General features: G+C 36.5%; 1 protein-coding gene across 1 annotated transcript; it reads left to right on the top strand.

Annotated features, from left to right (window-relative positions):
• The first annotated feature begins 2,122 nt into the window (after positions 1 to 2,122).
• On the top strand, positions 2,123 to 14,047 carry LOC137403411 (sperm flagellar protein 1-like). The gene is made up of 6 exons (XM_068089431.1): positions 2,123 to 2,290; positions 2,393 to 2,504; positions 4,626 to 4,804; positions 9,286 to 9,340; positions 10,201 to 10,321; positions 13,019 to 14,047. The coding sequence occupies exons 1-6, from the start codon at positions 2,149 to 2,151 to the stop codon at positions 13,127 to 13,129; spliced, it is 720 nt and encodes a 239-aa protein (XP_067945532.1). The 5' UTR covers positions 2,123 to 2,148; the 3' UTR covers positions 13,130 to 14,047.
• The last annotated feature ends 19 nt before the right edge of the window (positions 14,048 to 14,066 follow it).

Here is a 14,066-nt window from a genome sequence, read left to right on the forward strand (position 1 = left end):
TACAGAGTTATGTGATAGTCCACTGGCTTTTTATAAAAGCTGGCTTCCATATTACTACACTAATCCCAGGATAGCTTGATGCATATGGTTATTAGAAATAGCTGAGTTTAGCAAATCCATAACATACTCCACCCCTAGATGCGCTGCCAGTATTCAAATATTAGCTTACCGGTGTCTAGAAGGCAATTATGGATTTAAGTAGTGTAACTTAGAGTGTTCTTTTGGCCTGAGTCGAAGTGATACTTCAGGTCATCATATTTGAGAAGCAGCTTTATGTAGTGGTGTTGAATTTCATTCTTTTCTTGGACAACTTCATCAAGGCAAGATTCCAGTGTATTTTTGTAGTCATGTGGTTGCTTTGCATTTTTTTAGCATGCAGCTGATAGGCTGCTGCAGGTGCATGATTAGCTTTGCTACTCGAATACAATCTGCTGCTAACAGCTGTGCTAGCAGTTCAATGCTTGCGAGAGTTACTGGTTGCTCCACAATGCTGTATCTTCGCTGCGAACGGCCTACTGTTGCCGTAAGAGTTGTGCCCAGCATGATTTCGTGGGTGTCTTTTGCAATGTGGGAGCCTTGACTGGCATTGCTCTTGTTTAGCGCCAACCTGCTTTGCTGATGCAAATTGAAGCCGTTTATCTGAACCAACATGCAGCTGCTCCTGCATTCCTGGACCATCGGGCGTCAAGGTTGTGGCAGTATTGTCCGCATGGCTTACCCTTGTTCTTGTTCTTTTGCAGGGTTTTTCCCGATTTGTTGTAACTGGTATAGGACACAGTTCAACCAATTTACTCATAATCTTAGGAGCGAATGTTTGTGATTTTTCTTGATTAGAGCTTATGGATGGCTGTGACCTTTTCTTTGGTACCGTACAATTTTTTATTAGATGGGAGTAGTCTCCGCATCGAAAACAACGTTTCACTTTTCGAGATTTTCCATTGGTTTTTTATCGCTTTGTCTCTTTTGCTCCGGAGCAGCAATTCTGGCAGACTGATCTTTTATCAGCTTGGTCGGTTTTGCCATTTCTAGTGAAATTAAACGTAACACAGAAGCTAGGTTCATCTCATCGCAGTCAGTGTAGGTTTCTGCAGTCTCGCAGCTAACACTGTTCAAACTATCTTTTTGGGTAACGTTAGGAAAATCTCTTGGTGGTCGCACTGGTTGACACCCAGATAATTCATCGTCTGCTGGAGACTATATGCAATTGCTGGCAGCCTGTCTGTCCTGCAGTTCCAGCACATATTTTTGGTACATATCATCAATGAAGGTTGCCCCATCGATGTGTACTGATGTGCACTGACGTATCGGAGTGCATGACCTGTTTAGGCTGTTTCTCAGCAGTATCAGTAAATGGATTAGTCACGTCCAAGAATAGGTTACTCATCAGCAGGAATGGATTAGTAGACATTTTGGGGTCCCTCCTTGAGCCATCTCTTTCCAGAGAGCTGTTTAACAATTACTAGGTTGCGTGTACAGCTAAAATTTCAATAGCAACAGAATTACAGATATCCCACTGCTGCCACCAATGTTGTGGAGGTCAGCGCTAACTATCTGCTTGCAAGTAGGTTCTGGCTACAAGTTATTTAATACCGAATGAGTATTAGCTCTCATGCACAACTAATAATTGCTGCAAGCAAAGTGACTGGTGAATGAGTATGGCTCTGTATTACGTAATCTAAAGCTGCACAGATATGAGTTAATGTTACTACGCCTTTCTTAATGATAATCAAGAGCGTAACACTCAGTCTTGTAGTTTTGCCGCTCGCAGTCCGTATCTTGTGTTCTTTGTTCTTCTGTCACTAGGGTATCTTCTTTTGTTACATATTTTTACCCATCCTGTTATACACTGTCTTACATATCCTTATATTCAGTGTTATATGATAGTCCATTGGCTTTTCATGAAAGCTGGCTTGTATTTTACTACGCTGATCTCAGGATAGCTTGATGCATATGGCTATTAAAAATAGCTGAGTTTAGCAATTCCATAATAATAGTACTAAAAGCTAATATATGATATGCATTACAATAATGTGTCGTTTTAAATGTACACCAGTAATCTGATATACAGATTTGTCAAGTATATTGATATATATTTACTTTGCAGTATTTGGATTAAGCATTATATAGCTTGCTAAAGCCTTTTGGAACATGGCGAGACCACCTCAAAGTACGTCAACCTCTTTTGCCGATGAGATAGATGACGCAGTGCTGCAGGAATTGTACGCGTGGGTAGATCAGATTGCACTGTCAAGACCAAAAAAGAATTTAACAAGAGACTTTTCTGATGGTGGTGAGAGTCTTTTTTGGTAAAAGGTTGTTCAAATGAAAAGTGCAAGATTATGTTTGCTGCTTTGTAATCAGATGAAATTATAAATTCAATGCAATATTTTAGTGCTCGTGGCTGAACTGATTGCCAATTATTTTCCCAAGCTAGTCGAGCTTCACAACTATCCTCCTGCTACTGGAACAAAACTGAAAATGGAAAATTGGAATGTTCTCAACAGGTAAAGGTTTATGTAACGATGTTCATGCAACATGTATGCATCTGAAAACTTGCTATTTTGATGCATTGTCTTTTGGTTTTTAGCATCCTTCAAGTTTATTGAAATTTTTGTGAGAATCCTGAAATAACTTGCTAGCAGCCAGTATTTTAACTATTATAACTATAGTTGATATACTCGTAATTATATGAATAACATTAATGAAAGTAATTGCAATGAAATATACAACTGGCAGTTTATCTAGTTTGATTAAATTAATTAAAATAGTATGAGGAATAGATTTAGATTCTTCGCTCACTTTTCAAACTACATACGTAAAGTAATGTTACAAGTAACTACTCTCAGACATGAACAGATGACACTTTTTATGTTAGGTATCTATTTTGATGATTCAAAACTACTGCTTCGTAGCTAGTTATGCTGCATTTTCACTATTGAGTGATCTTATACTCTGTACTTTATATATGAAGTTTTTACTGAACATCAACACTATTATAATTTATGCATAAGTTAGATCTAGAACTTACTGGAAAGGTTTCGGTCAAGTAATGATTGTATTGCTCGCTATTGTTTAAGATTGATATTGAGCCAATATCAATAGCATCGATAATCAATTTTTCAATACTATTGAGTTTGGAACTCCTACGTTATTTATTTATTTTCCAAATGGCCTTATTTGCTTTCGTCAGCATTGGTTGAGGAAACAAAGCTAAGATCAAATCAAACTCAGTAATGAATACAATTGGTTGAAAGAACTTATACCTTGCTTTAAAGCAGTTCCCATTAAACTGCAAGTATATCAAGTGTCAAGGCTTTGGCAAGTACTTAGAACTATTGATATTAAGTGAACATGGAAATAAAATTTTTCACTTTTCAAAAAAATGTTTATACTTCCTAATGAGTGATCCTATGAGATGATATAAACTGCAGTGAAGATGTTTATCAGATGATATAAACTGCAGTGATGATATAAACTGCAGTGATGATATAAACTGTAGTGATGATATAAACTGCGGTGATGATATAAACTTTAGTGATGATATAAACTGCATTGATGATATAAACTGCAGTGATGATATAAACTTTAGTGATGATATAAACTGCATTGATGATGTTTATCAGATGATATAAACTGCAGTGATGATATAAACTTTAGTGATGATATAAACTGCAGTGATGATATAAACTTTAGTGATGATATAAACTGCAGTGATGATATAAACTTTAGTGATGATATAAACTGCAGTGATGATGTTTATCAGATGATATAAACTGCAGTGATGATATAAACTGCAGTGATGATATAAACTGTAGTGATGATATAAACTGCAGTGATGATATAAACTGTAGTGATGATATAAACTGCAGTGATGATATAAACTTTAGTGATGATATAAACTGCAGTGATGATGTTTATCAGATGATATAAACTGCAGTGATGATATAAACTGCAGTGATGATATAAACTGTAGTGATGATATAAACTGCAGTGATGATATAAACTGCGGTGATGATATAAACTGCAGTGATGATATAAACTGCAGTGATGATATAAACTGTAGTGATGATATAAACTGCAGTGATGATATAAACTTTAGTGATGATATTAACTGCAGTGATGATATAAACTGCAGTGATGATATAAACTGTAGTGATGATATAAACTGCAGTGATGATATAACCTGTAGTGATGATATAAACTGCAGTGATGATATAAACTGTAGTGATGATATAAACTGCAGTGATGATATAAACTGCATTGATGATATAAACTGCAGTGATGATATAAACTTGTTGCAACACAAAAACAACCATCGAAACACATAATCATTCTTGTTATTTTTAAATTGCTCACTTAATAATTTATTTCCGAATGGATGAAAAATTTATTGAGTGTCAATGAAACTGGAAGAAACCGATAGGCAGATGTGCATCTTCGCTAAATGATAGTCTGACTCAGATGGAAAGACATGGATGACGGAATGTTTTTTTTAACTTTTTCGTATGGTTAGTGTTTTCATAAAATAGTCCATCAATGCTTGAATTGTTTTTATTTCTGTCGCCTATTTTTATTCTACTTTTTTTACTGCACACCAAACCATGTAGAGAAACGACTGTTTGCAGGAAAGTATTCAAGAAATTACATTTTGAGCTGGCTGATGATGTCATCAAGCAGGTCGTCAACTGCAAGCCGTTTGTGATAGAAAGGGTGTTATTGATGCTGAGAACCAAGATAGACACAATTATGTGGGAAAAGCACAAACAGCAGAACGAGCAGCCAGAAGCCGACCAGTACAAGCAAGGTAAACACAAACACTATGGGTGGAGCCCAAAGTGTGGTTACTTTCCGAGTCAATCAAGAATTAAACACTGCAAAATTTGTCTGTCTCGTTGCCATTGTTCTTGAAGATTTTAGAGACGATGCTTTTTTAGGCTCCCACATTTCAAGCTACATACAGCTAGCATCCTTACATAGGATATATTGAACTTTATTCGACTTGAGATAAAAGGCCTTTATTAAAGTTTTGTCTCCAGAAATAATTGATTATCTCTCAATAACTTTAATATCTGTTCTCATTCTCCACTAGTTGAGTGTGATGGCTGAGTCGTCGATTGTATCCGCTTTTTCTTTACTATTTTTATAAAATCATAAGTATTTTGTACAGAATAATTATACCTTTCCATTATCAAAAGCATGATAAACCATTAATTCTGTTTTTAGGTTTTTAATCGTAAAAACAATATTAAGCAAATTCGAACTTATATCATTGAGTCTTTGATTTAGATTTCTATATACAATGTAATATATAAAATTCACAATTTCAGAGATAATCCATTCTGTTTCCTGTAGCTAGGGTCATTCTAGTGAATGACAACAGATTTGTAACAGATTATGGTCAGTATAAGATTCTAGTTGTTTATGGATGAGGTGTGGTAGACTCTCTTCTTACCATTGCAGCGTTTCTCCCCTTCCATCCACCAAGTCTAACGCAATAGCTTATCTATTTCCTGTTTTAGTAGTTGGTTAACAGCTCAGTGTTTGTAGATATCAATATCTGCAGTACATTCTGTAAACTAGCTTGTCTCCCTTGTTTCTCGCTAGTCGCTGGTATGCGCTTCTACTGCGCAGTATTTGCTTTTGTGTCAATATCTTTGTCTATTGTGTCACTTTTTGTCTTGTTTTCACACGGTTTAATTTCTGTGTGATCTGTATTATTCATGTTGTTTTTACACTCCATTGTAACACTATTGTTGGACCATAGGCCGTCGTGTAATTATATCTTTGAGGATTTAGCAGATTTTTAAATAAAACTAAAATTCATGTATTACAAGCCTTTCTTTTTACTTGTTCAGTTACTGCTGGTTCTCTTACGTCTCCTAAGCCACTAAGACATACCATAGAGTTTATGGGACCATATCTGACCTTAGGTTTTTACAGTCTATGCAGTCTTTTGGCTGTATCTGTGATGGCTACTGGCACCATGTCTCATTCTGCGCTTGGGCATCATAAAATGAACACACATGATGATTTGGTTTTGCACTTCCACTCACAACGGTTGATCCAGTGTATGCATTTGATTGTCTTTTATTGACAATGCTAACGATTAAATTAGCGATCACTATTATATGGATAAAGCAGTTATAATTGTGGCCTCTCAAAAAAGGGCTTATATATGTGTTTTCAATGAGCATGGTTATAAATTAACATTGCAAAATATTGTAAAAGTTCTCATGTGGGTAATGAAATAGTTTATGTGATGTATATGATCCAGGTTTGTAAATAAATGAATTCATCGGCTTATGCACCCCGGCAGATATGCTCATCATTGACAGCAAGAACGACAGAGGGTAGGGTCATGTTGCTAACCAGGTATTGACACTCGGCTAACAGTGACACTCGGCTAACAGTGACACTCGACTAACAGTGACACTCGGCTAACAGTGACACTCGGCTAACAGTGACACTCGGCTAACAGTGACACTCGGCTAACAGTGACACTCGGCAAACCGCGACGCTCAGCAAACAGTGACGCTCAGCTAACAGTGACGCTCAGCTAACAGTGACGCTCAGCTAACAGTGACGCTCAGTTAACAGTGACGCTCAGCTAACAGTGACGCTCAGCTAATAGTGACACTCAGCTAACGGTGACACTCAGCTAACGGTGACACTCAGCTAACGGTGACACTCAGCTAACGGTGACACTCAGCTAACAGTGACTCTCAGCTAACAGTGACACTTATCTAAAAGTGACACTCAGCTAACAGCCACACTTAGCTAACAGTGACACTCAGCTAACCGCGACACTCAGCTAACAGTGACACTCGGCTAACAGTGACACTCAGCTAACAGTGACTCTCAGCTAACAGTGCCATGAGAAGGATCTACATAAGATACTTTCTTGGGTGGGCACTCTTGGGTGGGCATTCGTACTCGAGTGATTCGCAGCCATCACGGTTTGCTAATAGCGCGATTGGTGTGCAATTTATTTTCTGGGCTACAGAGTTCCTACAGACAACTAATAGAGTATGACTACTGCTTTTTACTCTCAACGGTGAGGAGTAGTGGACAATAGAAAAAGCGCAAATGAGGATGGCATCAAGGAGAATCAGATGATGAAGTTCCGATGGATACTGGATAAGTCAAGAATACAATCAACTCTCTAGATGATAAGCCGAGTTTCCATAAGCTGACTGTATGTGGCGCAAGCAACTTCACATCGTTATAAGCTGATGGAATACTTCTCTGTATTTACCATACCGGTTGTCAGGCTTGCTTATGAATAATCAGCAGTGGCCTTGGGATTCAAGCTATGTTCTCCTAAAAAACCTTACACTTGTTTCTAAGGCAAAGACTCTTCTGTTAATAATTCATCTCAAGTTCAATAAAGCACCTGGAACAAACTATCCGCTGCGGCAGCATGACATTGTTAGTTATACGGCTATGAAATATGCATATACTTACACAATATACGATGTTTAACATCTCTTGTCTCAGTGATTTTGATTATGGTGGATTGGCAGAGAGCTTACGTTTTCACTTCTGCTCCTTGAGCAGCTCTATTTTGTTTTTCATGCAACCAAGCAATATCATTAGTTAGTTGAGAGTTCTGCCATGGCCAGGTCCTCCTTGTCTTGATCTTCTCTAATTGCTTAGATAAGACATTTCGTCAGTTGTTCTTACATGCCAGCACTTTGCAATCTCCTTTCTCCGTGTGGGAGATATTTTTTCCAATTCTTCCATTTCTTGACAATGTTATAGTGATTGGGTACTGCTATATCTATTATAGTAGCCCTCTTGTTCTCCTTGTCCAACACTAAAATATATATTAAAAATGATATATATATATTTAAAAAATATATATACATGTATATATTTACACTACAATATATATATATTAATCAATAATATAGGCCTATATATATTAATAAATAATATATATATTAATAATTAATATATATATTAATAAATAATATATATATAAGTTTGGTAAGAAATTTATTAAAATTTGACTAAGCATAAAAATTATTAAAAGTTTCATATTACACAAAAGGTGTGTAACACTCATCATATAAAATGCTTAGTGAGGACTATACACAAAATTCTGCATTAGCTGGTAAACTGAAATGAAAGCTCAGGTATTATACACAATTTTATTACACACATATTTTAATTCAGTTTACCAGCTAATGCAGAATTTTGTGTATAGTCCTCACTAAGCATTTTATCTGATGAGTGTTACACACCTTTTGTGTAATATGAAACTTTTAATAATTTTTATGCTTAGTCAAATTTTAATAAATTTCTTACCAAATTTATAGTAAGCTCTACTTTAGTATCGAGCACTTTATGCTGACTTTTGGCCTATACTTTATTATATATGTATCTATATCTATATTATATATATATTTCTCAAAGTCTGCTATATTATATATATATTTCTCAAAGTCTGTCCGTGTGTCATCATCAGAAATCTGGCTATAGTTCTTTAAATCTTGGAATAAATATTCCGTACTGAAGAGGATTCGATCTCGGACCAAGCCGTTCACCAGTCTGATGGCTTGACTAGACTACGGAAGTCGAATTGCTAGCCTGCCAATATAAGTCATTATATCAGAGCAAAACCTAACTGCTTTGAGTATGACGCCGGTCATAGCATAACGTCACGAGCTGTTCGCTCACATTATTAAACTGGCTAATAGCAAAACTCTCACTACTTCTCATTGTTTATTAGACAAAAAACTTTTCTCATGATAATTAATATATATATATATATTAATAAATAATATATATATATAAGTTTGGTAAGAAATTTGTTAAAATTTGACTAAGCATAAAAATTAACTTTCAAACTACATATTATGTAGTTTGAAAGTTAGAATGGCAGAATGGCAAATTTTGTTATATGTTAAATACAAATCAATTCTCTGTCCAAATACTCTTCTATTACACGGGCAACGCCGGGTGGCACAGCTAGTATATATATATATATATATATATATATATATATATATATATATATATATATATATATATATATATATATATATATATATATATATATAGTAGGTAGTTTGAAATGAGTTGAATCAGTTTGAAAATCTGTAAACCATTTACTGCTGCTTGTGAAAATAATTTTCATTCAGGATTCAAATGAATAGAAATGATTGACGATTGATTGGTTATATTGACGATTTCACTCTGCTCTTGTCTATTTATTATGTCTGTTTATTATGTTTTAGTGACATGTCTTTAGTAACCTCCTTTGTTGTTCTTGTTTATCAGAAACAACTCCGAGAGCCAGTCAAGCTAAGAAAGATGTCCAAGAAACTCAGCCAAAGTAAGCTCAAAACTCTCATAGTTTATTGATAGTGTTCGTTAGAACTTACATAGATCGTAAGACACACAGTCTCGAGGGTGACTACAGTTTAATACAGACCAGCTCATGACTGATTGTTCGGTTAAGCTGATACCTCAGCTATGTTTTTAGACTATAGTCGTCTTTGGTTTGTGGCAGTTGTTGTACACATTGTATTTAAAGAACAAGCCAACAACCAACAGGAAGTTGATAGAGCGAGTCATAAAAGTATCACATACCCTCATGAGAGTTTTCTGTGTAAATGTAAAGCCGTTAGACATGGTTATCTAATATTACATATAGCAAATGATCCTTCAAACATTTTGAGCATGCAGAACTTCTACCTTGTTCTCAAGGTCGTGAAGTCTGTATCTATTCAATTTTAGGCGGGATGTGCTTTTACCCATGTACTTTTTCAATAATTTAGGCTATACAACATGGTTACATATACTTCCCAGTCATTACATCACAGAAGTTTTCTTGGGTATATGATCTCATAGTTTTTAGCTGAGACCCTTACGATTCATCTGCCTCTTCATAGTTGAGTGTTCGTATGATTCCCCTTCCTCGTCTGACTCTATCCTTCTTGTGATTCTCATCCATTTTTTTCTCAATTTTGATTTGAGGTTCCTATGGTTCTCCATTATTTCATAGTTTGTGTTTTTAAAAATTTCCATTATTTTGTAGGTTGGGTTCTTATAATTTAAAAATGTCTCTGTTGCTGTGATTCATATATCTCTTTGTAGCAGTTCCTAACATTTAAATAAAACTAAAACATTTTAACTTTCACGTTTTTAAAAAATTGTATGTATTTCGGAAAGCAACTTCTACATCTGTTGTAGAGCTATTAGGGGAGCACTGCCGCGACCCTCGCCGCTAGGGACAGTACCACCTGGCTATGTTCCCAAAATACAACTGGAAGAGAAAATTCAAGAGTGTTTATCACGTGATGAAACCATACAGGTAACAATATATAGTAATATTTTAAAATTGTAGTTGTAGCTATGCAACTATATAAATAATTAATATAATATTACATATAAAAATATATAGAAATACTTGTATAATAAAAACAGCTTATAAACATTGGCAAGTAATGAAGTTGCCATTGGCTGTTTTACCATGTCTTCTCAAATTAGCAAATTGGCTAATTTGAGAAAACATGGTATATTGTTAAATTTCAGCTAATTTATTGTTCAACTTACTATAATAAAAGCCACGAAGCCAGCTCAGTGAGGTTATGCATCACACAACCTTGTTATGCGTATTCTAACTGATATAATGACTGTGAGCACGATTAACCCATCGTATCACAAGTAGTAGCGTTGTCGCTCGTGTGGCTTAATGGGTTAATGCCAGTCTCCAGAATTGGAAGTGCTGAGTTCAAATCTAGTGCCAAGCATATTTTTGTTGTTACAACTAACGCTATAACTGGACACACGACAGATGAACAGATCAACAGACGAACGACAAACACCGAGCTTTATGCACATAGATCTGGACAGACGAACAGATGAATGACAAACACCGAGCTTTACGCACATAGATCTGGACACAAGACAGACGAACAGATCAACAGACGAACGAACAACACAGAGCTTTGCGCGCATAGATCTGGACACAGGACAGACGAACAGATCAACAGACGAACGAAAAACACTGAGCTTTACGCGCATAGATCTGGACAGACGAACAGATGAATGACAAACACCGAGCTTTACGCACATAGATCTGGACACAGGACAGACGAACAGATCAACAGACGAACGAAAAACACCGAGCTTTAGGCGTATAGATATGGACAGACGAACAGATGAATGACAAACACGGAGCTTTACACGCATAGATTTGGACACACGACAGACGAACAGATGAACGACAAGCACCGAGCTTTACGCACATAGATCTGGGCAGACGAACAGATGAATGACAAACACCGAGCTTTACGCACATAGATCTGGACACAGGACAGACGAACAGATCAACAGACGAACGAAAAACACCAAGCTTTACGCGCATAGATCTGGACAGACGAACAGATGAATGACAAACACGGAGCTTTACACGCATAGATCTGGACACACGACAGACGAACAGATGAATGACAAGCACCGAGCTTTACGCACATAGATCTGGACACACGACAGACGAACAGATCAACAGATGAACGACAAACACTGAGCTTTAGGCGTATAGATATGATCTCCAAAATTGCTTTAATTACCTTCACTGTTTACTTATTTAGTAGGTAGTTACACTACTAAATCACAAACTCAACTAGCAGTGCACTACAGTACAAATTAAAGCCGTGAATGATTTTAACGTAGCTACATGTAGCGCTTCGAGCACCCCTGCTTTATGTGCGCCATTTAATCTGCATAGCAAAGAAGCAAAAACTTAAATCATACCAAAATAGTGGACCATTCTTAGCTTGTACCAGAATAGTGGATCATTCTTAGCTTGTACCAGAATAGTGGACCATTCTTGGCTTGTACCAGAATAGTGGACAATTCTTGGCTTGTACCAGAATACTGGATCATTCATGGCTTGTACCAGAATAGTGGACCATTCTTAGCTTGTACCAGAATAATGGACAATTCTTGGCTTGTACCAGAATACTGGATCATTCATGGCTTGTACCAGAATAGTGGACCATTCTTAGCTTGTACCAGAATAGTGGACCATTCTTGGCTTGTACCAGAATAGTGGACTATTCTTGGCTTGTACCAGAATACTGGACCATTCTTGGCTTGTACCAGAATAGTGGACCATTCTTGGCTTGTACCAGAATAGTGGACCATTCTTAGCTTGTACCAGAATAGTGGACCATTCTTGGCTTGTACCAGAATAGTGGACCATTCTTGGCCTGTACCAAAATAGACAAACTGTGCTGCTCACCCTAACAGAGAAAGCAAAGAAATGTGCTCCTTGGCTTTTGGGTTATAAGGAAGTACCGTCACTGCTTGCGTGTCACATTTTGGTTGACAAATGCTACCAGCTAGTATCGATCTACTGTTCCCTAAAGTCTGGTTAGTTTATCAAATCTGAATGTTTAGAGTTTCCTTTCACATTCAGCAAGAATTTTATAACAGCTCATCATCACATTACGCCTTACTACTCTGCCCTTACCTTGTGGACACAGACATCTAGCCTATTGCATGGCTTGTGGACACAGACATTTAGCCTATTGCATGGCGCAGGTTTGCGAACTTTCAATGGATAGTTAATCAAAAGTGCTGATTCACTCTATCTACCTATGTAAGCTATCCTGAGGGATGTGATGGTTTCATTTTGTAACTATTGGCTTGGTCTAGCGCCCTGATTAGCTCTAAAATAGTGCATGTAGACACCGATAATTTCTTTTTTCCCTGATTCCTTTTTTATTGATGTGATAGCGTTATGAGAATAACACATTTATACAGATACATTGATCCAGCGAAATGTGTCGTTATTCAAGCTGGTCTATGAACAGGAGTTGGTGCAATGGAAAATTTTGAGTACATGTACAGCAAACTGATATGACTTAATCCGACATAAGGTACAGATAGCGCAGTTATAGTTTAAAACTGAAGCTATGGTTGACCCTAACTGAAATGCTGCCAATATCCGGTTCATGGTGAAAAGATATCTGCGATTAGCTTGTCTTTGTTCTGCTTGCAGATTCTAGAAGCCAAAGTGCGGAGGCTAGAACATCTGCTGCATCTCAAGGACATTCGAATAAATGACCTTCAGACGCGTGTTGACACCATTCGGCCTACTGGTTTGCGCTAGCCACACACAATTTTATTTGTTTTCGCAAACATCTTTCTGACGCCATGTTTGTTGGTCGGTGACAAAACTGTCTATTTTCCGATGATTTTTGTTTGCTAGCTATTATAGCTATCTACGTTATTTACAGAGATGCTTTTATCATGCGCAGTCTTGCCTAGGCGCTATTGATTTATAATATCAGATAGTGTTGCAATATCCACCTTTTAGTTCACCATTAATAGACTGTTCAGGCATTTCTTTAGCTTGTCTAGTTACTCGCTTATGCACAGGGTTAAAAAAGGAAGAGTTATCTCACCTTTACTAGTTTTGTGATGGAGATAAGTTATCTCATTAGTGTTCAAGCGCAATCCATGGGTCTAGAGATAGAAGTAAAATCACATTTGATTCCTGGTAAATTTGTATTTTATTTAGTTTCAAAAACCTATCTATCAAAAGCTCTTTAGCAAATGGTTCTTGGCGTAATCAATTTCCAAGAAGTATTGTTCTTACAAAATGCAAACTGTAGATGGTTGTAACGATGTAATACCAGAAAAGTAAGTTTGACCAATCAGAGTTCACTATTATGAGCTGATGTTTTTGGATTGATAGTATTTGCTTTGTCGCTTATGCTAATGTTACCTATTTGAGTTTTGTATGTTCTTATGGAAATGTTTTATAGGAAAAGAACATCCCATCTAGTAGTTCAATTTCTCCTGCATATGCTTACGTTTCTTTGTTTGGTTTCTGCAGTCAATATCGCCGTTTGCCGACAGTCTAGTTTTTCTGATCTCATTCTCTTTTTCGTTTGTTACAATTTTGTTTCTCTAGTAATTTCTTTGTGCAGTCTGAGCTTTTTTCAATTCTTATCTTTTTTCAAATCAATTTATATTGTAGTATACGGTTATGTTATTACATAATAAAGTTGTAGAAAATAGTTTACTATTATGAGCAAAAATTG

Source organism: Watersipora subatra, chromosome 1 (genome assembly GCF_963576615.1).
Source record: "Watersipora subatra chromosome 1, tzWatSuba1.1, whole genome shotgun sequence".
NCBI classification, from domain to species: domain Eukaryota; kingdom Metazoa; phylum Bryozoa; class Gymnolaemata; order Cheilostomatida; family Watersiporidae; genus Watersipora; species Watersipora subatra.